The sequence below is a fragment of the Anarhichas minor genome, unplaced genomic scaffold, assembly GCF_050575085.1.
Source record: "Anarhichas minor isolate MPS153535 unplaced genomic scaffold, ASM5057508v1 ptg000004l, whole genome shotgun sequence".
Classification (NCBI taxonomy): Eukaryota; Metazoa; Chordata; class Actinopteri; order Perciformes; family Anarhichadidae; genus Anarhichas; species Anarhichas minor.
The window spans coordinates 3549783-3574119 of NW_027466450.1; the positions used below are offsets into that span (position 1 = coordinate 3549783).

The following is a 24337-nucleotide window of genomic DNA, read 5'->3' on the forward strand; positions in this document are numbered from 1 at the left end:
CCTTCATTAGATTTAATATAAGTAGGCTACAACTATTAGAACAGTAAGTTCAGGCTTCTTCGTGTGGCTCAAAGGTGTACTGCAGATATACATGTTAAATATATGACTACGGAAGAAATTCAGCAAATTTATTTGGCGACCCTGATAAAATCTCCTGTGACCCACCTGTGGGTCCCGAACCAGTCTTTTATAGAGCAACAAAACATTTGAACACAGGAGATTGCTGTTCCTTTCCCATTTTCTTTTATCCACAACCTCAATCGTTTCCTTACCCTAGCCACATGTTTATTACTGTAACCATGATGACAAATATACACTTAGTGAAGTTATTTTAACAGCAAAAATTCCCAATTTTTTATCAAGTACAATTTTAAACGCAAACCATGATCTTTCCCTAGATATAACCTTTTTGTGTCCAACCCTAACCAAACCTTAGCCAAAGCCTTGTCTCACCATAAAACAGTTTTATTCGTATAACAGTAATTTGAAACTGCTGATAGGGCTGCCAGATCACAAAATGCTTCTGCACGTTGTTCTAGAGATCAACTTGTCATACTGTCACTCTTAAGTGTGTAATAAATGAACTGTTGGACAACAACATGCAGGATACAACTTCATTTTTATGTCGGCCAACATACCAACCTCGTGAACATGAGGATATTAATGTCATTGGGACATCAAAGTTTAAAGGACATTCAATACATAGAAAACCACAGTTTGTTCCAATGAAAGTTGGATGACACAAAAAGTTTTATTGGTTACTTGGGCTCGTACATTTTTGGGGGCATTGAGCCTAATGAGGGACCTAAAGGCTAAAATGCTAATAATGAGAGTCCTTTTGTGACGAATGTAAGGAAAAGTAGTCTTGGCCGGTGCAGATCAACTGACCTGCTATTCCAACTGTGGCCACTAAGCTAGAATCACCTTACAGCTCAGTGCTGTTCCTAGGGGCCTTGTTATGCACTGCACATGTGCAATCATCTGCAGTCAACATGAAAGTACAATGAGTGTTATGAGTGTACGTGTGTCCTCGTGGGATGTTTTCCCACGAGATGCAAACATCCAAAAGGAGCCGCACTGGTGGTCAAAAACTCTGCTGGGTACCTTTAACTTTAACTCAAGCTGTGAGGGTCTTTATGTTTAACTGAATATTTCAACGTTTGTATAATAATTGTCTGACTTGATAACAATTTCTTGCAGAGTCCCATCAAGCTTCCTATCGTGCCAAATTGTCATCTGATCATTTCTGACTTAACTTGCTGTGTTCACTGTGTATAAGGTATTTCTCTTTATTTGTTTCTGATGGCACAGCACAAGCAGGTGTAATTGTACTGTTCATTGTGTTGCATTAAATTGTACAACACACTATACTTCACTCTCTGATGGTACATCTGTCTTTGTTTTGGGAATTGTATCGAAAATTGACTCTTCAGTCAGGCTGAGGGAAGTTTCAGTATTTGATGCCACTCCTGAGTCACTTTGACTCTGAAAGGTTGTAAAGGTGGGAGGAGTTTTCTCTTGTGCCAGGCTGGGACGGTTGGCCCTGCTGCTACGCAATGACTTGATCAGCAGGGGCCGGAGGGAGCGTGCAGAGGCAGCGCGGGAGCTCCGCACTGTGCGCTTGTTGATGTGTTCGATGGTGAGGCGGCACCGCAGCACCTGAACAAAAACCTCCCTGAACTGTCTGGAGGAGAGGTTGTAGAGGAACGGGTTGAGGACGGAGCTAAGGTAGAAGAAGGAGTCGGCCACTGGGTGGAGAGTAACGTAGCTCCGGAAGAAGGAAATGGTCCAGCGGGACTTGGGCACGGCGGCCATCATTAGACGACGAATCTGGTTGGGAAGCCAGCACACCATCAAGGATCCCACGATGAGACCTAAGAAAAAGTCAGAAACACAAACGTTGAAGAGAGAGGTGGGCACGCTTACAGAAAAGGAAATCCATGAAAAGATATATATCAAAACGCAGGAAGAGTGACATTTTGGGAAATATGTACTCTTACTTGCTTTCTTTCTGAGAAGATTGACACCACTCTGATGTGAGTGGTGTCAATCTTTTCATCCAAGTCTTGATAAGTAACTATAAGTACGTATATAAGTATATCTTCCAAAATATTAAACTATTCCTGTAAGAAAATTATACAAGAAGAGCCAAGGTTTTGCTCTAGTTGTCTGCCAAAAAACATATAGATGGGAGTTCTCACCTGCAGCCCATTTAGTGTTTTGTGACTCAATGTAAACAAATCTTTTGGAAGTAGAACTGCAGTTGGAAAGCGAATCATTGCAAAATTACACAGTACCGCTTCTGTCCCATCATCTGATGTCAGAAACCGGTGATAACAGACAGCATCACTCTTTCCCTTTATAGGGAAGGACAGACATGATTGAAATCAGGCCTATCATACGTGCTATTTTTTTATTCCTCCCAATGCTTTCCTATTTCTAACTATACTCCATAATGTGGCCAAAAGCTACCCACGTTACACATACACCTTTGAGTACCTACGTTATGTTTGCCACTGATTCACAAAAGTGAAACCCAGTGCGTTGACCTCCAGCACACAGGACAACATCTGTGACTGCTTAACCGGCCCGCTGACGTCTCACGTCTGAGTCATGGGCTTACTCTTTAGAAGGACTAACACGTCATCCTTCTCTAATCTGGTGTTTATCCATTTCCCCCTGCAGTGTTTTTAATGGGAATTCATCATTCATCAATTCATCATTTCCAAAATGATCTGGCATGAGACATCACTTCATGCTGACGAACACAGATATCGACACATTTGTTTATAATACGTCGTCCAAGACTGCTGAGGAAATTGTTATTATCTCAGTGTCATTTGAGGAAAAAGCAACTGTGAAGAGCTCTCATCACAGAGAGGCAAAAGCAGGAGGTTGTGTAAAGTCAAGTCATGTTTGTTTACATTTAGACAAGACTAAAAGGGCACTTAAACATGCTGGAATCACTTTTACCTTATATTTTCTTAAGAAACAAATGTATTTAATGTATCACCGATAGGACATTTTTTAGTGGAAAAACAAAATTAAACAATCTTAAATAAGGTAATCATAAGGTCCCCCTGCATAAGTAAAGGGAAAATAGCAACATTGCGTGAGTCTGTTCTTTCTTGCATGATAATTCTTGTCATTTTAAAACCAGGTTCTATTTTTCACATCTCTACCCTGATAGCAAGCTAGACAGCGTTTTCAAGTCACTCATGTGAGGATATTCACTATTATTCCGATAATGGAATTTCCCCATGATCAATTCATTGTGAGTACTTTTTATCGCCCCATCCGTAGTTCCAGCATTTAAGACCATGAGTTTTGCCCAAACTGATTGGACAAAAGGGGATGCTATAATTAAAGGCAGTTTTCTTTCGAACACAATGTCCCGTACACCACTACTGTTCTAACGTGAAAACGTTGTAAAGTGCCATCCTTTGTCCTTTCACCCTTATAAAGGACACTAACTTTCCAAATCAAGATATTGTCAACACCACAAACTTCACTCCTCCAGTTTAATAACGCTTTGAGGGATGATGCATTTTGGCAGTTAGTAATGGCGCTTCAAACTTACAGAGTTCAAACTTTAAGTAGGCCACTAAAATGTCACTTAGAGTGATGATGCAGCTTGTAACTGATTAGAAAACAAGGTTTGCTTCATTATTGGTGGTCTTACACCGATTGAGGCAACACATCATGTATGAAATGGCGGTATCTTTCTTTGAGATGGATATATTTTTTTTTTCAACTTGGTTTTACCCGTCACGTCGGCTCATTGATCACAGTCTAAGCGCTCATCTGGAAAATTGCCACTGAGTCAGCACAGATCAGTCACGTCGCCGCAAAGAGGAGTGTGTGCAGCGGAAGATGTGAAAGTGTGTGTGTGTGTGTGTGTTCCCTCTTGGATATATGTGAAGCATTCATCTGTTGTTGGAAAAAACTTTACTATTATTATTATTATAATTCATCTCTTGACATGCTGAATACGCCCGCCTCAAAACCTCAGTCTAAGCTCACAGTCTCATCAGTGGCGTCCCCAAGCTCTCTGACACACACACACACACACTAACGCACACAGAGTGGCTGTCTCCCTGCCAAAGGGGGGAAATATAACTGTCTGCTAATTAGAAAGCAATTAAACCAGATTATTGGAACAATTAATTGTCTGTCTTTGCTGTAATTGGAGTGTGTGATTGAGCTTCTTAGTTCCATGGTGCACTACATGGTGGGGGAGAACAGGGTAAGTAGTGCAATTATTTCAAGTAAACACGTTAAACATGTTTAACATTGTTAAACGTGCTGAGAGGAGAAAACAAAACGTCAACGTCACATGCAGCTATGAAAATTGGTGATAAGAGTGTATCCTTTCACTTCCAAAGGGTTTCAGATTTGCTCTCTCTTAAAGATGATAATCCTCAAGGTTTTCATGAAATCAAAACCCATTTTTGATACTCTCAGCGATAGTCATTCAAAATGTTGACATTGTGTAAACATCTCACTGTAGTACGATTCGCTATTTAGTCGTCTTCATCGTTAGTGGCAGGGTCCGCCATTTGTGCACAGGATTCTAGTTCCACAGTGCACTGCAACCGAAGTCACACAATCACAGTGTAGAGTAGTTAGATTAATTACTGTTAATCGCACATCAATGGCGAGGCCCAGGGGAGATTATTTGGACCTATTGAAACCCATGAAAAGAACATGATGAAATTTAAGTAAAGGCACAACATGAAAGCAATTAAAAGCAAGGGACCTCTCTAAGAGCTGATGACACGACCGGCTACAATTCACAATTTAAAACGTCTCCAATACGGATGAATCTCCTCAACTAAAGAGTCCAGGTCCAAACCCCATTACGACACTAGTCTAATAGAATGAATATTCAACAACACAAGCCAAAATGATCACTTTGAAATGTTGCAGCTGTTACTGCATCGACACCTTCACTTGTCTCTGTTGGAAGCAGACTGCCATGCTCCTAAAATACCATCTGCATTTTCAGCAGTGCATTTGTGAATGCAAAATTTCTTTCAGAACTCAGGCAGAAACTTTTCAAATAGAGGGCATCAGCACATCATTGGCGCCCTTCAGTTCCATGATTGGAAACGTCTCCGCAGATTTAAATTGAATAATCAAGAGAAGAGAAATATTTCCTCCAGTACTTATAGATACCGCTTGACTGACGACTGAATATTGTCGGTAGCCAAGACCGCCTTGATTGCATATTGATTTAAAACATGTGACAAATCTTTAACATTACCAAAATGAAAAGTGTTAATGAAGGAAAAGAAGAGCGATGGAATCATGACGATTTGCATGATGAGGGGAAAGTTTGTTGTATGACAATGCAACTGATTTCACCCTCAAAAGATATTAATTTCAGTCTGCCCACAAGATTTACTGTAGTGTGATTTGAGGAAATAGAGGTTACTTATTACCTCTCTCAATGCAAAGCAAAATATGTAGTTTATGTGCAATCACTCAATGGAATATTTTACCTTAATTATCACTGTAACTTTGCCACCAAGCTAGTGCGGACAAAGTTAGGTAGCTAACGCTATATAAAAGTTCACAGACAGAAATGTGATGGGGATAATGGGAATTGTTGCATGGGGAAAATATGCAGTAGCCTAGATGATTGATTAAATGCGATAGTAGATAAAATGAGTCACTGAGGGATAAAAAAAATATTTATTGGTGGTAAAGGAAAAAGCTTTTTGTTTTGTTTTTACCAAAGTATTACATATTACAGTGTAAAGCTTTATATTTGTCATGCTCCATCTTGATTATTTAACAACAACATCATGTATTGATGCATTCAGTTTTATTTTTGACTTATCTAACAAACTTTGAACAACATATTGTCACTTTCAGGGCTGATACATAATTAATAATACATAATGAACAAATGTGTTTAATCATTTAATATTACAGTGACTGAATATACTTCAATGTGAAAGCCATGCATTAATACAAACCACCTCTGTACTGGTGAGGGAAAGGAAAATAAAAGAGAAACTCTATGTCGTGCAGAACAATGAGTACCTAATCTAGCAGCCATCTTATTGATTTGGTTAGATTTTCTCTTCAGACGTTGGAGGAAGTTGTGCTGAAAGACTGTTCTGTGGATAATAAGCAACCTGTGATGAAGGCAAACATTATCAAAGCCTGTGACAATGAGTACAAATATCCATTCAACCCACACACACTATCAGAAGAGAGTAGACAGAGGTACCGTGTATGATTTACACCCACAGAGAATATACAGGAGCTTTTTGTAGTTAGGAATTCTGGCATATCAAATGCATTATAATGAGTTTTTGAGTTGCCAGATGTCTGGGTTTAACTCGCAGGCCAACTCAGACAGGAACGTGTAGACCAATCACAGAAGAACATCCTTAATTTCAAATAGTCAAACATTTCTGATAATTCTTTGACATTTTCTGGCATAAATTGTGCTGTCCTTATTAATGGCAAACACCGACAAAGATCAAATGAAACCATGAAGACTGATTGCAACAAAAGGTCAATAAAGGTTTCTTCCTGCTATTAACAGCTGGATTCATAACATCTTCTCCACGAAACCTCTCAGACTGTGAACATTTACAGGCATTTATTAGTCTGTCAGGCACAAATCGGGCGACTGTTTGTAATGATGGTCTGAGTGTGAGCAAATTAATTTCAAGCCTAACAGAAGATCCTCAGTCATTGAAGCACTTGAGCAATAATTTATAGCTTGAGTAAGTCACAGAAGAATATTGTTCATAATGGAAATAATCTAATTATTTTCAAGGAGATTTCCTCATGGAGACTCATGGAGACATGGGTGCTCTAGTTTGTTATCTTGGAGTGGGTGCTATTGAATATGCACAGATGTTCTTGAAGAGAGCATAATTCTGTTGCAGATCGTTTTCTTCACATATTTACTGAACAATAATGTTATTGTGTCGATTTTGCGTTAGTTTGGGGTTAAATTATGTTGTTCGAATGACGTTGCAAAACTTAAATTGTTGTCAAAAGCATTACTACAACAGCTTCCTCTTCAATGAAGGTCCTTGTGTCACCTTGACCAAACCTAATTCAATTCTAGGATCAGGTTAAGGCTAAAGCAATATGGGAACAAAACAAAAAAGATTGTACAGGTTTTTGTTGTCAATAATTCCCTGTTTCTTTAATGCTTTAAAAGGGTTTTGATCAAATCAGTCATGCAAAGTGTGGAGGAATCAATTGATTTAATTTGGTTTTGTTTTCATTTCACTTTCAGATCATGCAGATTAGAGAATTGATATCATTATTGGGGTTAAGGAGGGTGGGATATTATGTCCGGTCATGTTGTATCGGCAGCTACATGCATGTAAAACATCTGGTGGTGGTGGATTCACAATCCCATAATTAATCTTTTTATGTATGGAGACATATTTTCTGTCAGCAGAGCTGATCTACAACATCTGTTGTGTATACGCTCGCATTATGGTGCCGGCTCAAAGCTGAACAAGGAAATGCAATCTTATTTAGGTGTAAAGAGTGCCCTTGGGTGAGCAGTGAGGTCAAATATCTTGGTCTTGGATGACAAGACTTATCAACAACGTCGTAAATTAACATGGTAATGGTATCACTCTTGTACTTTGTACTTTCCTTGCTGACTTTATGTGAAGGTCTATCGGTTCACTGTCTCTTGCTGTCTACGGCTCACCTATGGTGCGCTCAATCTGCAAAGACCTACAGTCACTTACAATCATTGCATGAGGACGTTGTGTGTGCCAAGATTTTATAGTGCTGCCAGTCATAAGTTCTTCAGTATAAATGAACCCACATGTCAGGCAGTGATAAGTAATCTCGTTTATAGATGATGTGACCAGTAACAGATGGACTGGCTAATCCTGTGATGAAGGTACACATCAGAGCTGTGTCGACTCTGGTGTGAAGATGTGTTCGGGCTGAATATGAAGCAAACTTTCAGACTAGAAAAGGCTACGAAAGGCGATTGTACTAGCTAACTCATCTGGAAAAATAACTACTCAAATATCTACAGGAGAGCCAGGATTCCATTTCCACAGTTTACTGAACTAGTTCGTTTTTTTAAACTGTAACAAACACAACATGACATGTTGAATTTACATATAAAAAAATGAAATAATGCTTGTATAAGTATCATAGTAAATATAGGTAGTATGCTAACAGGGAAGTATGAAATTAGCATAGGATATAAGAAGAATAGCTTAAGCATGTTAGTTTAGCTGCAATCATATGTCATCAACTAATAAAATAAACAATTTGCCGTAAACTCTTACGATATGCTGTTTTCCACATCAATTCATCACTAATTTACAAATCCATACAGACAATATGTCTAGCAAGTTTTTTTCCAAAAACCTAACCAAGTAGGTTTGTTCAATCAAGTGTTTCTTCATAAATGAGAGGTCTGTACGGTCGATACACTTAGTGTTTGGGCGAATAAGCACAGACGGCCCAGCAGTCACACAAATACAGACACACACATTAACATACAAGTTCAGTGGATGCCCCAAAACTAATGTTTTTTCACATTTTGACCCTGGTTATATGAGATTTAATACACTGTTAGCAACAATGCACAAAACACCAACAACAATAGGCCACTTATGAGTCAGAATAATATAGAAAGGAGGCCGACACAAATCCAAGACCTCATTAAAGTGTTCTCAAAACCAAAGGCAGCAGGAAGTACTTCAGCTCTGAATAACACTTTGATTACTTTCTATGAATTCAGTTAAAAGAGTGCGCCACCATGTGTACTCATAACAACTCACAGAAGTCTGCATCCATCTCAGTAATTCTGGAGAGAATTGCAGACTGGAGCAGCGGTTGGTTTTACCCTGATTAAATGAAGGTGTCGTAATACTTGAGCAGGGCAGACGAACAAAGAGTATGCTGAACACAATGTCTCAGTTTACTCTTTCTTTTGATCAGTCCACATCTTGGCAACAAGAGCTGACTTTAGGGAAGAGTCTGCTGCGCTCTGATCCTCTCAGCACAGACTCGTTTCACATTTTTAAAAAGAAGAGGAGAAATATTTGCCTGTGAGTATTTTAGTTATATTTCAATTCCACTTTTACTCTGAATGCCAGATGCATATTCTGAAAGTTTTCTGGACCATTTACGCATGCCATTTTAGGTGTCTTGTAGGCAGATCAAATGCAGCTGGGATTAATAAGACACGTTTATTTACTGAGCCACATATATGCGTCTCTGTTGGTTCGATCATAAATCATGCAAACTGGGTCGGAGCTCCTCAAGTCCAGAAGGAGGTGGTAATGAGCCTGAAGCTGATTGGTAACTAAGCCAAAGTCGCCAAAATAAGAATAACTCCTGCACTTTAGTTACAACAATAAGAGTTTAACCATCCATAACCCAGCACAAACACACAAATTAATCATATTTATGAACGATGAGCAAGACAAACGTTCTTCAAAAGCTATGACACACACAGCCCACACAGACCCACTCAGCTCATTTAGGGGTTGAACTGATCAGGGATCAGAAAAGGTAAATGGACTTCCACCTTGTTATTCATTTCTACCATATGATTCCCGGCACGCTCACTGAACAAAAAGACAAAGGGAGAAAGTAGAGATGAAAAAGAGTGTGTGTGCTTTTGGTGCTATCAATGGTAAAAAAAAAAAAAAATTCCAAGCAAACAGCTGTGAGCTGTTAATTTTATACAGTCACATCCTCTTTACAGCTACAGTTCCATGACTGATTGATTAGAAAATCATTGAGGAAAGAATGTTGTAATTACTGTTCATCTCTGATGAGAGCAATGTGATGATGGGGACAATAGCAACAAACCTGCTGTGACTGAAGCATTACCAATCTCATGACCATTCAGGAGAAAAGAGTTAGCAGCAATGATCAACATGTTATGTTTGTTGTTGTCAGAGTGTCACACAGGAAACTAACAGCAGTCGCTCTACGGCAAACACCGTAATCATGACAAAAGCTCACTGTGACTTGTTTACAGAATTAGAATGATTGGGAAGCCATCAAGTCAGTATCTGCATTCATTTCCAAAACATATACCTTCATGAAATAACGACGGACTGCTGAGACCAACAGCTACATTACATAAGCTAACCGGCTGTTGCCTGTATTTTTATATTTAACAGACAGATGTGAAAGTGGTATTGATCTTCTTATCTAATTTGGCACCAGAAAGAGAAATAGAAGCATATTTCCTAAAAGTTAAGGCTGTTTTAGTTTTTTTTGTCCACATGGAGGCAGCAGGACAAGCTGTAAACAGCCGTGAAAACACAATGTTCACCGTTAGGCAACACTACTTATTAGCATATAGTTGGATACGTGTTTGTTTCCACCTGACGAGTCCAATATTTAATACTCCAATACTCTCTTTCTATTTCTGTCTTGGTCACCAATTCCTGAGGAAAATATCAGCTCCTTAGCTGCTAAATGTGGGACCGTATCTATGTTCCCAGGGTCCCATGTTTCCAAGTTCAACACACATAAAGTCAACTTTTCAAAAGATTTTATGTTGTCTCATTGGACTCATTCTCCCGGGGCCCTATATTCAACTCATTGCTATGTTCCTCTTCACGTTTTTCTACATCAGCCCATGTCATATCAAACGAATAAAGCTGGGGAATATCTTTTTCAGATTCCCATTAAGTGCTATATAGAGCTGAGGAACCATCCAGTTCTCATTCCAAGGTTGCCAAAAATATACTTATTCTAACCCAAACCATGAGTTTTTTCCTTATTCTAACGAAGTAGCTTTGTTGCTTAAACCTAAGTGACACCAAGGGGTCATAACCAAAGGTCTGTATTGGACTAGTTGGGAATGACAACGGTTTGGGAGAACATAAGACCTTAGGAACATAGAACCTTAGAAACATAGGACCTTTGGGAACATAGGACCTTAGGAACATAGGACCTTTGGGAACATAGGATCTTAGGAACATAGGACCTTTGGGAACATAGGACTGTTGGGAACATAGGACCGTTGGGAACATAGGATCTAAGGGAACATAGGACCGTTGGGAACATAGGACCGTTGGGAACATAGGACCTTTGGGAACATAGGACCTTTGGGAACAGGACCATAGGAACATAGGACCTTTGCAACATAGGACCTTTGGGAACATATAATGACCCTGCTAAGTGCTCCACTGTGTTCACCAACTATTAGTTGCTAACGTTGCCGTTGAGCTGGTGATAATTCTCTGTGGGTTCGTCACTTTGAACAGCTCCTTGTAAAGTCTTGTTATCTTTGTGTTATGTTATCTTATCTCATTTTATCTTAGAGTGAAATAAGTCATTGAAGAATTGTCTGTTCTATATTACAATTCAATCCACGTAAATCATTAATTCACTGATAAAAATGAGGACTAAACTGTGTGTATAATTGTGGGGTAGCAGCAGCCTAACCTTTAGCAACAAGGGCATGTTACTGTGATTCATGAGTCATCCTACAGGGCACATCCTCTGCTCTCATATCCTGCTTGCTTTAGGGTGAATGTGATAAAACATGCCAGTTTGGGGTTTTTTTGCAATTTATTTTTTTGATTGAGGCAAAGCTCCTTACAGTACAGTGTCCCCAAGGACATTAAAAAGCTCCTCCAACCCCACCTGCTCCCACTGCTGCTTTCAGCCTCATCCTCAGCAACATCCAACATGACAAAAAACCCTATTCCCCCTAATTAGGGAAGAAAACTGTTTTGCTGTGATAGATTCCTGAAAATAGGGAGGCTCAGCAGTGTTCAGATCTGGTCCGGAAGTGAAGACTTGAAACTTTTATCAGTTGCTCATTTCTCATAGTTAATTGTGTTGAAAGCTGTGTCAGTGGGGCAATGACCAGCTGCTTCTTGGAGAAAAAGTAATTATTGTTTTTCTAAAAGACAATGGAGTCTCAATATTCAATTTGACTCCTTTTAATGTGGCATACATTATCGTCTCTTCTTCTACGGGAAATAATTCACAATATTTAAGAACTAAGAAATCCTCTATCTGCTGCCTTGTAGCCAAAATGATGCTATGAATGTGTCATAAAACGCTTCAATTTATGATGAAATACTAATCATTATTCTTACAACAAAGGGTATTTGAGCCAGATGAGTCTCCCACAGTGTGAGTTATGTGCTGCCAGTGAGTGCAGGCAGGCCAGACCAGTAAGTCCATCTAATGTCTTCTCAAGGTTTTAGTGCTGCATGCTGTGTTGGGGCTGGGAACATTACTGCAGTCTGTGAAGGTTCACCTCATCATCTGCAACTTCATCAGTAAAACGTCAGCATATCTGCTCTTAATAACGAGGATAATGTGAATACCAGGTTAAACCTGAATAATCACATTTACATCAATTATATTTTTTCTAATTATTTACAAATTGTATTATTAAGGCTACACTTATCACTATTTAAATATTAATAATAGATTAATTGACTATGTGTGATGCGGAAAGGCTTGTTACCTCACTTTCCTCGAACTCTTCTGAGCATTTTAAAATCTTTCATCTGATTGTTTTGGTTTCACAACCTGTAAATCTTCATTTGGTTCAGCATCACCACCCTCAGCGACCTCATTCCATGCAAGGACATGGGGTTGTGCAACAAATCTCCGATAAACTCACTACAGCAACCAAACAACAGTCAAAGACTCGCTGGAGAACATACTGTTCTGGGGCAGATTGTATCATCAACTTTATATGGTGATAATATGTCAATTTTGCAAAAAAATCCATCAACATTCTTTGAAGGATCCAGTCTGTGAGTGAGTTTCAGAGAAAAGTGAGGAATACAATTTGAAACTGATCACCTAACATCATGCTACAGCGTATCAGTGTGTGTGGCACCTTGCAGTGTGGCATTGTAAAACAGATACAGAAACACACTCCCCCCGCAGTCTAACCTATGATTTCTCCTCAGAGCGCTGACACACCATGAAGTTACACTGTCGCTTTGCAGCCATCTACAGGATTGTCTCCCTGGTGGCTTGGTGAGTGCAGGCTGTCACTCGCAGGAAGGCTTGCCTTTAGCTATGTTAGCTGCCAAGGGGCCACAGGGCTCTGGAGCTTATTACTTAACTATGCTGCTGTCACTCATTGCAGAGTGGATTTTGGCAGACGAGGGAAGGTTTGGAAGGAGGAATGGAGAGGTGCATTCACCGACCTGCCCAAAGAGGCTCAACAAATCCTCCCTGAGGTTTATTTTATAGTTGATGGTAAAAGGGTTGGAAAAGAGGCCACCCAAGCAGCATGAACAGGCCGATGGGGAGTAAGGATCTGTAGTCGAACACAATAAATAAGCCTCATCGATCCGAAGGAGGTTTGTGGGTGGCAATTGGGCTGTCGCTGCAGTTCATGAGCTATGGCCCTGTTCTGGCAGGCCAGCGGAAGGTGGCTGATGGGAGCAGGTAAGACAATACGAGGCCAGGAAAGTTATGAACCCTCTTTAATGGATATCACACTAAAATATTATGTTACGCTGTTAGATGGCATCAAGTTATTATGTTTGATTTCAGGAGTTATTTAACAATGTGAACCTAAAAATAAGAATGATACGTCCCCTTTAAACAATGTTAGCTTCGTTAGCTAGCAAGCTACAACTGATCAAATCTGATCTCGAAAGCAAAATTGATAGATGCTGGCTAGAGATGAGAAGCTATTATACATGTTTTCGAGTGGTAAACCTGCCACCATTAGCATTGCAAAGTGGGTTATATGCAGTGAGCAGAAAGCTCGACAGGTGTGGCAACAGTGGGTAAGGGGGGCAAGGCTTAGTCAGCTGTTTCTAAATTCTAGTATTGTATGCAGTGTTTTTGGTTAGCGTGTACATTGAAGTTTGGCCTTTTGTTTGGTTGAGATCATGCAGGATTAAAGGTCTGTTCACTCCAGCCGGAAGGTAAATGTCACAGTTAAACATATACTGCAAAGTTTGTGGCATCTATGTGACTTTAATTACAAAGCATTTCAGCTCTCGAGTCTAGTTTATTTTGTGTATTGTTTGATACACAGCTGTAATAACACAGGGGAAGACAGGATTACCACTGCACACATCTTGACGAAAAGTGTTGAAGAATACCAAAAGCACTCCCTGCTCTCTTAGTTTTCTCAAGTCTCCATGCACACCCTCTTTTCACGTCTATTCAGCCTCGCCGAGAGCTCCCATCACAAATAGCCCGAAAAAGTCCAAGGTTAAAGGCCAAAGGCTGAAGACAGCAAAACAGAATTAATATTCAATTCACAAATGCTGGCTCCCAGTGACTGAAAAAAAAACTAGCCAAAGCAATTAACCTTCTGTCCCTGATGTGATGTGTGGGCAACTTAACAAGGATGTTCTCTGCTTTTAATTAGTCTCAAAAGTCGCAGAGCCCAACCAGGATTAAAAGTTATTTCAAGGTAAAGTGGACCAGTGACAGGAACGTGGCCACTTGAGAGACAACTGACATCAGTGCGTACAACAGGAGCGACTGTTTTGGAGTGTGCATCAGAGCGGAACTCGATGCAATGTGCAGCACGTCTTTTCTATCTGCCGACTGCAATAACAATTAATATTCAAATTTAGATTATTAATGCCGCAGAGAAAAGCCAGCAGCCAATAAAGAAGGGAGTGAATACTGTTGATGCCAGCAGAGTGTGTCGTGACCCCCCCCAGTAATATTCAGTAAAATGTAATATTCCATAATGAAGACAATGGAGGCCAGTTGCCAGGGTATTGCTGCTTGGGTTGTTGTTTATGAGGGCTGAGCGGTTATGCATTTTGAAGTAGTTATTATGGACATGATAATGTGGCTGTGAGGCGACTACAGTATGGCCTGGCTAACAAGTATGTAGTTCTTTTAGTAATTTTCGGTGTGAATATTACTTTGTCACACAGTTATCCCCTTAGTTGTAAAACTAAAAACACCTTCATTATTTTGCAATTACCTTTTATTTAGTTTGATTTTTAGGTAAAACAAATCACAGCATCATGTATATCAACCGTAAGAAACAAACAGTCCCCTCTCAAACTGGCCTCATCAATATTTATACATACACCAATATTCCAGTCCGATTGTTATAAGTAGAGCAATAAAACTTGAGTGCAGGGGTGTGGAAGTGGAGCGTGAACACCCACACGCAATTCCTACTGAGATGAAGTACAAGCATACTGTTTGCATAAATGTCTCACTCGCAATGTTGGGAAAGCCTGTAGCTTTTAAAACGTTGATCCAACTCTTGATTTAAAAAAACATATTAAACTTCTGGGTTTAACCTTGTGAATTTTTAGACATATAATAAACTACCTTAAAGTTGAGGCATCAAGTGCCATTTTAAATGCAATGATTCTTCCACGTTTCATACTGTATGAAGTTAGTCACAGACGACTCAAATCCTTACATAAAATGGCTCTTAAAATCCATGATAAAACAACATCCATATAACCAGTCTAGCATACTCACTGAATATATTATGTTCAATTTTGAAAATGTAATTTTTGTTTGCATAATCTTCATGATCATTCATAATGCTGCTCCTCCTCCCCTGAGGGACACAGCTCAGATATAACAACACGAGCCACCAGGTCAAACAAAAGTGCAGACTTCTAAAACAGAAGGCCTTTCTTGGCATAATCTCATTTATGGCCATAAAACAATTGGATTATTTATTTTCAGATCCAAGTTTATCCAAGATCCAACTGCCGAGAAAGACTATGAGGATTGGAAAAGAATGTTGTTCTTCAGACAAAAGATGTGGTCTTTTACCAGGCAGGAAGGGTTTCACAAAGAGACACTCTTGAGTTGCATTATGGGAAGTATATTATCTGACATTTTTGAAATTTGACCCATAATGTGCACTAGGACATCTCAACCTCTGCTGTATCAATTTTGACCATTTCCTTATTAATCAGCGTCTTGCAAATCCTCCAGCTTTATGGAGCTGCAATGCTAAATCACAGGATTACCCGTTATCATGCTGGTGGCTTTCAGAAATTTCATGTCAGTTTCCAAAATGTAACTCATTCCCATACTTCCCAACCTGGAGCTTTCCAAGTAAGGGCATCATCACTTGAAGGTTTGCACTCTTTAAAGGTGCATGATACGGCTCTCAATATGGCGATGACGGGCCAGCGGCTAGCAGCTAACGGTGCTAACAAAGTGCAGACAGAGCTAACAGTGGTTGCCTGAGAGGGAACCGGAGGTTGGGTGCTTTCGCAATGACGCCGTCGGTCAGGACGACTCAAATACACTAACATGCACTAAAAGCATGCATGACCGGCCTGGCTATGCAAACGTAGCACAGAGAAGCTCGGATAACAACACACACAGAGGGAGAGAGACTTCCTTCTCTGCTCAGGTAGACATTTCTCCACTATATCTTTACAAATTGTTGTTTACTGCTATATTAATGTTCTTAATGTTAATTACAGTGCCTTTAAATGCCCGCTAGTTGTAATCGAAATGCAAATTTGCTCAATTTGCCAAATAAATGGCTCTAATGCAAGCTGTCTTTTAGTCTGAGAATCCAATCATCACAGTTATGAGAGAGAACAAACAAGCTATTCCCCAAACAGAAAGCTGAAACTGCTGTAATGAAGCTTTGGAGTGATGAAGATGTTTATGCAGGTAGTTTGATTGAAAGGATAGATTCCCTCAGTAACAGAAGGTAATGCGTTTTTGAATCACATGTTAAACAGAACGAGCTGGAAGTAAAGCTGAGCAAAACACAATAACGTAGGACATTTTTCAAAATGGTGTTTGTTCTAAAAAATGATTGAATGTGTCATCTATGAAAAAAAAGCGCTAGAAACGGGGGAAGCGCCTGGACTGTCTTGTGGATTGAATGGCTGACAGCAACGTCCTGGATTCATTAAGAGGCCTTCAACCTAAACTGCTTGTTCAGTGCCCCCTGTCTTAACATTTCACTGTGAACTGATAACAAATTGTAGAAATATTATCAGTACAGTATTAGTGTAAAGGGGCACTTCCCAAAAGAGGCAGCTTCAAAATGATTTTAATTTTTAAAAAGGATGATTCATGTGGTCTTAAATTAGCATTGCAGACGTCTTGAAGAGATGAAGACGTGTACGTTTTTTTAAGTTTTAACAGTGGAAATGCTGTGGAATAAACTCAGACTCATTATGTAGTCTTCTTAGATAAAGACATGTACTAGACGTTGGTGGTTCTGAAAAATCCACCAAAGACAACAGATGAAGCATCACGTTAGTTAATGCAGGATACGGAAGTCATACGCCCCCAGCTGTAACCATGCTAGCCAATTGAATCATAGCTCCCAATCGGCCACACACTAATCACAGCCCACTCTCACTCCAAGGAGGTTTATTTAGATATGACTCCCTCCTCACTGATTCTACGCTGTTACAGACCGTACTGTTGGCAAAGCTTTGCCTCCCCCACCCCAGCCTCCACCCTTTTTTAGTTCAGAGTTCATCTTTCATGGCAAATGGTTGAAATGTATTTAAAAAATGTACTTCTGGCTCATTCCTGTAAACCCTTGGGGGTTGTTGCTCGGTGCTCCCCGTTTTGGCTTGGTGGCTGCTTGCTAATCTGGGGAGCATTCAAAGAGCAGAGCCATCAGCGCCAAGTTTAACTGTATTTCCATTTGTTGCAATAAATGGTTCAAATCTATGACGAGAGTGTTCCTGACTGAAGTGAACTGGGACAATCAAGCTGTCCTCTAACTTGTGCTCACGGAAACATGGAAAAGAGAAAAAAATCCCTTTGATGGTAGCTTTTGAATGTAGAACTCACCAACTGAGCGATGGTTAGTGACTTAATGCACGGTCTTACAGGGGCTGAAGTCGCGAACACCGAGTACCAGGGATCTCACAAGACATGAGCTTAAGATATCTCACTCAGAAACAAACAGAGAAGTTGAACATTTCAATACACCACCAAATAATAAAAAGCATTAAAAGAATAAGTCCTGCATTGAAACTCTAAGTTACAGTATAATCGTTAGAAGATTTTAAAGGTTTGGTTATGCAACATTGGAGAAAGCAACAAGAATCAACACTCACAGCTGTTAAGATAGCAGCTTGTGGAAGACTCCGGTGAGTCTTTATTCAGGCCAAATAAAATGATTGGAGGTATAACCAATTTGTTTCTCTTTTTTTGTCAGATCATTTGATTTATTGATTGTTGTTGCAATGTAGAGAGAATTTCAACAAATATAACAAAACAAATTTGAAAATACATTACCAACCCTAGTTTTAAGTAAAGCATGTACTTAAGTATTTAAAGCAATAAAAAGGGGAGTGTAAAATTGATTGAGTATAATATGTGAATACTCATTCTTTCCTTGGACACTTGGAAGGGCGACTTCAACTCCTATCGTTATAACTAATGCGTTTTGTGGAAAACAGCTGCATGCTTCGCCTGTAAAGAATCTGATTATAGCAGTGAGACTGAATTAAAACAAAGAGCTGAAAGACACTAAAACCTTCCATAGAGCTGAGAAGAACTGCAGCGTCTGAAGATAACGCTCTGTGGGTTTGACACAGCGACCTTTCTCAGTTTACTCGCAGTCATCTGTTCCATTGTTAGTATAGAAATATGGATTAGCACTGACACGTCATTTTAACAAATGACTTGCCACCACCACGTAATGCTCTGTCAAGAGCTTGTGGTCATTTCATCTATTTCTGTGAGATCAGGCTGGTTATTATAGAGGCCTACTTTTTGCCTCTAGTTTTCCATCCGAGTTATCCACTCTTCTTTATTATTTTTATCATCTTCTACTAATTTGCATAATCCTTACTATAAATACAATTGTCATCATCTTTCTTTTCCCTCCTCCACATCCCATCATTGTCACCGTCTTCAACCTCCTCCTCAACATCATCATTATCATAACTGCTCATTTCCATCAAGACCATCACGGTCACAGCATCATAATGTGCATAACCATGTCACCATTCTCATCCATTAACACCAGTCGATCTGAATGTGTGAAAACATCGAAACAGCCGAACAGAAACAATTATGTTCCGTCAGGCAAATAAGCTGCACAGGGATTGTGACTAATGGATAAAACCCCATTTTATGCACCGGTTGTAATGCAGCTGACCTCCTCCTTCCTCATCGTTCTGAGGTCATCAGAGCGCAGAAACTCAATTTGATTCACACACTGTCCAATACTTGACACATAATTAAACTGGTGAGGATGTACGATTGGCTGGTAATTGAATCAGCACAACTGGAGTGCCACAGCCCTGGCTGGAAGGAAACACTGACAACGTACACAGGTGTGTATGAGTAGATGGAGTAGACTGCTCACCTATTAATCATGCTGTATGTGAAGAAGAAACAAACTTTTTTGTTAAGTTAGATGAGCGGATATGTCAGTATTTTATTAAAAGATAAATGGCGAAGGAGTTAGCAGAAAGTCAGCATGTATCCATCATTCTTTATGTATCTTTGCTGCGAGGCAGATTAAATGTCTCAGTGACTCTCAGTGGTGCTGATACATGGCTGTCCTGAGGACTTGAGTTTAGTTATAGTCACAGTGCTAACCCCTCAACAGTGTAAAGGATGCATACTATAGATTTAGTCCTGGTGAAAAACATCTTCCAGAATTTCTGAAATCAAAAAAGAAGATCTGTGATCGGTTTATTGACGCTATTTAAGGATAAAAGGTGTTATTGTCTTATCATTATCTTGTCTTTTTTTGTATTCCACTGATTGACCTTGAGTGTTTCTAAGAAGCTCTACATATGTCACAAAAAAGTAACAATTACATGCAACTATGTGATTCATTGACCTTGCAACTCCATCAGCAACCAGTCGGGTTATAAAATCAAAACTCTGATAATGTGAGATTGCACAAGTAAACAATGGATTCCAATGCTGTGATTCAGAACAATGTAGCAGCTTTGAGTATTTGGAGTAAGCTCAATGTCAGACTGACTAACATGACATCATGGGTGACTGCCTTTGGACAAAGAGTGGTTGTGTGCGTGTAGGTGTGTGTGTGTGTGTGTGTGTCAAACACACAGGATGTGTGGTGATGGATCGCCCTGGAATGCAGTGGTAATTCACCACAATGCTTGTTTCCAAAGCGGAAACCTTTCTCAACATACTCTTTTTCATTAGAAAATGTATTTTCTGCAACTAGAGAGGCAGATCTGCTAATGTCCTTCAACTTGGATGAGTATTGTACTCTAATTGAAAGACAATAATTAAAGGAGCATCCTGATTGGTGTGCGTAAATGTAGACATCAGAACATTTTCTTTGTAATAACGTTAATTTTTTCATACTCCCAGAACATGAACACACAACAGTTTACAAATGCTTTTTGATATATTTTGTTACTTTTTATCATCTAAGTTTCTTTCCTTGGAGATAACAATGGTGCTAAATTAAAGCTGCATTATTTGATGCATTATTATATATCTATATTTTTGGTCACTTGGTGGCAGCAGACCAAGAGATTCTTTCACCTCTGTTTGGTGTCTGACAACCACTGAGAAAACTCTCTGGCTCTTTAGCTGCTCGGTGCTCCACTTTGTTTACCAGCTAGTTCTTGACTTTGTCCGTTTGAGGATTGGTGCTGAGCAGGTAGCATACAGTGGGTTCATCAGAGAGTTTTCACTGACAACAGCTGCTGAAAACAGAGTTGATGAGAGCAGTGGGAATGAACCAAAGGGTGCGGTCGAGAAAATTGTTAATCTAAAAGTATTGATCCTGCAGCCTTTAAGGCTTTACATTATTGGTTTTAATTAAACAGGAAAATAATTTCCCTTTCTTAATCCTTTACTAAGGGGCTGTTTTGACTAATATGCATTTGTACATTATACAGAGAATAACAGTGCGTTAATCTTTACCAGCTTCCTTCACCAGTGTCAGGAATTGAGTTCCTGTGTGTCCTGCTTCTTGTCAGTGTATACTCTTTATTCATGTGGTCATTCTCTGTGACCGCTCTGCTCTATGACTAAGGGACTGTGGGAGTTTGTCTGTTGCCTATGCTGCTGTCCTATCTTTTTTACATGTACGCCTGTCTGCAGTGTAGAACAGCAGCATCCGTTAACATCTCTGGTGCCCATCCCTTATCATGTCCAACGCTAGCTGATGTCCATTGGACCGAGATGGTGCCGATGTGCTCAGGATGTCCACACCAGTGCTCACATTCTGTTTGTCGTGAAAATTTCAGTTATCGAAATGTTATGTGGGTTGGCCAACTATTGGCAGTTTTGGCACTCAATGCAAACCTGACTGCCTGGAAGGAGAGTCCTTATCTAAAAGGCATTTTGTGAGGTTTCTCTATCTTTTTTCAGGGTCGAATTGTATTTGTTCTATTTGGTACTAACCTTTGTGGGAGTGGTTGGTTTTTCTCTGAGTTTTCTAAACTTGGAGCCCTTTTAGAACTACCCTGAAATAATGACTGTAAATATGACACCAATGCTGTGAAATATTTAGTAACTTCAGTCCTGTATTACCATATTTGACTGGACAACAAGCAGTAGCTACTATCAATCACAAGATGGTTTATCTTCCCTTTCATCCTTAAACAAAAGCAGTGTGTGTGTGTGTGTGTGTGTGTGTGTGTGTGTGTGTGTGTGTGTGTGTGTGTGTGTGTGTGTGTGTCAGTGTGTGAAATCAATCATTTAAATAGTCAAAATATTGATCAAAGCCTTTCTCACTTCCACCTCTGGCACAAAGTCAATGTGGTGTTTTCAGTGCTGGTGTAAACAGCTGAAGAGGCTGTCGGACACTTCCGAACAACCCGGGCAACGGTGGTAATGTATCAACATCACAAAGATACACGAACCACCAAACATAGTGCTCAAAAAAATAACGGACAAATGTGAACACTTTGGTTCCAAAAACTGGGACAGCATACGCACAATAATAATAAAGACACAGAGAGCTCTAAAATCATTTGTTTGATCAGACACAATTGGCAGAACAAGGTGTATTTTTTGAGATATTAAACCAACAACCTACCAAGAAAAATGATGGTCTGCTTCCTGGCTGTCTTGACCTTTGAACTTTCGTGCTTGAGCGCACCGTTAATGGTGCTATCCATGGACCCTGAAGGTTTCCGAAGGACGAGGACCATGGCCCGGCACATGAAGGCCACACAGATCAACACCATCATGTAGACAATGAAAGCCACGAAGATGCTGACCCTGTACATCACCCAGCGCTCCCTCAGATTTGTACAGAAAGTCAGATTCTGGACGGGTGTGTCTGCCAGGAAGGGAATGTGTCCCTGCGTTCCTGTGGCAACCAGCAACGGCAGGGCCACAAGCACGGACACCAGCCAGGCAAAGGTGATGAGGGCAGAGGTGCGTTTTCCACCCAGGGCTTTGAAGCGAAACGGGTGACAGATAGCCACGTAGCGCTCAAAGCTAAGTGTGGCCACATTGAGGATGGTGGCATAGCTGCAAGCCTCGAACAGGAAGTTGTAGATCTTACAGGAAGCATTCCCTCCGGCTGACGAGAACGGAAACCAAATGGCGCTGTAGAGCTCCACCGGCATGCCGATGAGGAGCACCAACAAGTCAGAGCACGCCAAACTAGCCATGTGGTCAGTAACGTTCTTCTGCAGGTAGCCATTGCGCTTCAGCACTTGTGTCACTCTGATGGTGACCGAGTTACCCACGATACCCGTCACCAGGATGAGGCTGTAAAAGATTGTCAGGAAGATTTTGACGGAGTAGTTGGGTTCAAGCTCCCTCCAGTCTTTCACCTCTGCTATCTCTATTTCCTCACTCATGGTTACGGAGCAGTGAGCTCTGATTTCCCAGGTATTGATTTTGTCCTTCAGCTTATCAGGTCTGCTGGGCGAAGTCTCTTAGAGCCAAGAACCAGAAGTGAGCTGTTTTTCCGAGATAACAACTTACACTGAAGACTTCTCTTTGCGTGTGATTAATCCCGGATTCTTCAAGGAGAGTATCCCAGTGGAAAGTACACTCCAAGTCACAGTAGGTGTATCATTTCATGACCGTTGATACAGTACTTTCTACTTTGTTCTAAATATTTAGTGTCTTATCACCAAAAGTCCAGTGTGTGGCCCCAAGCCATGTTCCATCTCCTCCCACTCCTGATGATCATCTGGGATCCTCGAGAGTCGTCTCAGGTTCTAGTGCAGAGTCGTTGGTTTCACCTCAGTCAGAGCATAGTGTTAGCCAACACTCCTCTCGCACACATTTCCTCCTCCCACCAACGAGGGCAGGGCAGTTAAACATTAAACGCGAGGACAGGCAGCATGAGTGCTGAGTACGAATGTTCCTCCCACACTTTGTTGTACTCCAAGTTATAGCTGAGATTAGGAGAACGGTTAAATGTACATGAGTCGTGATGCAACTTTAAAACATATAAGAAAAAAAAAAAGCATGCCTGACTTTGACCGAATAATTGAAATTGGTTCAGATTAACAATCTAGAAGTTTAGTTTAATAAACTGAAGTGCAGGGAAGTTGAGAAGTTACAGCAGGAACCGGGATGAAATAAGCCAGACGTAGCTCCACAGAGTTCAGAGTGTTCTTTTTAAAAATGTTTTTCAATGCAATGTGAACTCCTACAGAAACAGAATTATGGTTGAGTGATAGCATTTTTTTGGCTGATAAAATAATTGTGTTTCAAAGATAATGAATTCCTGTATTTTTTTCCTTTAAATGCCGAGTGGGAACGCTGGATGCATTAATATTTAAAGCATCATTTTTTCATCTTTAGAAATAAGAAGAGTATTTCCCTAGACTTCTCCACACTTTTAGCTGCTTCAGACAAAGCTGAGCTGATGCCTCCAGGTTGAACCTGGTTAGATAAAAGCTCTACCCTCTCACTCTGATTGTCCGATAACATCAATCAAACCATCACATTGTCAGCCAGATGTTCACTGCCAAAAGTAAAAAAAAAAAGTTAAATCAAGGTTGAATGTTATGACAACTGGAGCCCCCTAATTTATGCCTCAGATCGCATTTGAATATTTGCCGCTGTGTTCACATGTGTGTGTAATTACATAGAGCTTGACAATGCCTTTTTAATATCTCAATAACGAGGTGCTCGAGTGTTCGAGATTGCGTGAAAGTGTCTTTGTGACTTTGAGATAAACACATCACGGGCATTAATGTACCGCATGCTAGAAATCATTCACAGCTGTTAGATGTAAAAGGAAATAAGCTCAAATAAAATGGTTGACATACATGAGAGAGGCTCAGCCACCTACAGCTGAGCTTAGCCTATGTGTTATACTCTTTGAAACCTACGCCCTCAAATATGCCGGCAAGACAGTTGTCTTTAGACATTGACTCCTGCATGAGAGCAATCAAAGAAGAAATGCCACCGCACCAATACATCTTACCAACAGAAATGTGATCCTGGAGAAGTACGTCATTTA

At 40.2% G+C, this 24337-nt stretch overlaps 1 protein-coding gene across 1 annotated transcript; it reads right to left on the reverse strand.

The window, feature by feature from the left end:
• Positions 1 to 1365: 1365 nt before the first annotated feature.
• On the reverse strand, positions 1366 to 24244 carry LOC142965612 (G-protein coupled receptor 39-like). Its single transcript, XM_076106638.1, has 2 exons — positions 21941 to 24244; positions 1366 to 1874 (listed from the first exon to the last, which is right to left on the reverse strand). The coding sequence occupies exons 1-2, from the start codon at positions 22713 to 22715 to the stop codon at positions 1366 to 1368; spliced, it is 1284 nt and encodes a 427-aa protein (XP_075962753.1). The 5' UTR covers positions 22716 to 24244.
• Between the last annotated feature and the right edge of the window lie 93 nt (positions 24245 to 24337).

What these genes read in the sequence shown, in the direction of transcription:
- LOC142965612 (XM_076106638.1), bottom strand. Translation starts at nt 22,715, where the DNA reads ATGAGTGAGGAAATAGAGATAGCAGAGGTGAAAGACTGGAGGGAGCTT. An exon ending in GCAGACCATCATTTTTCTTG is followed by an intron (nt 1,875 to 21,940) that starts GTAGGTTGTTGG and finishes ACTTTTTCTTAG; the next exon opens with GTCTCATCGTGGGATCCTTG.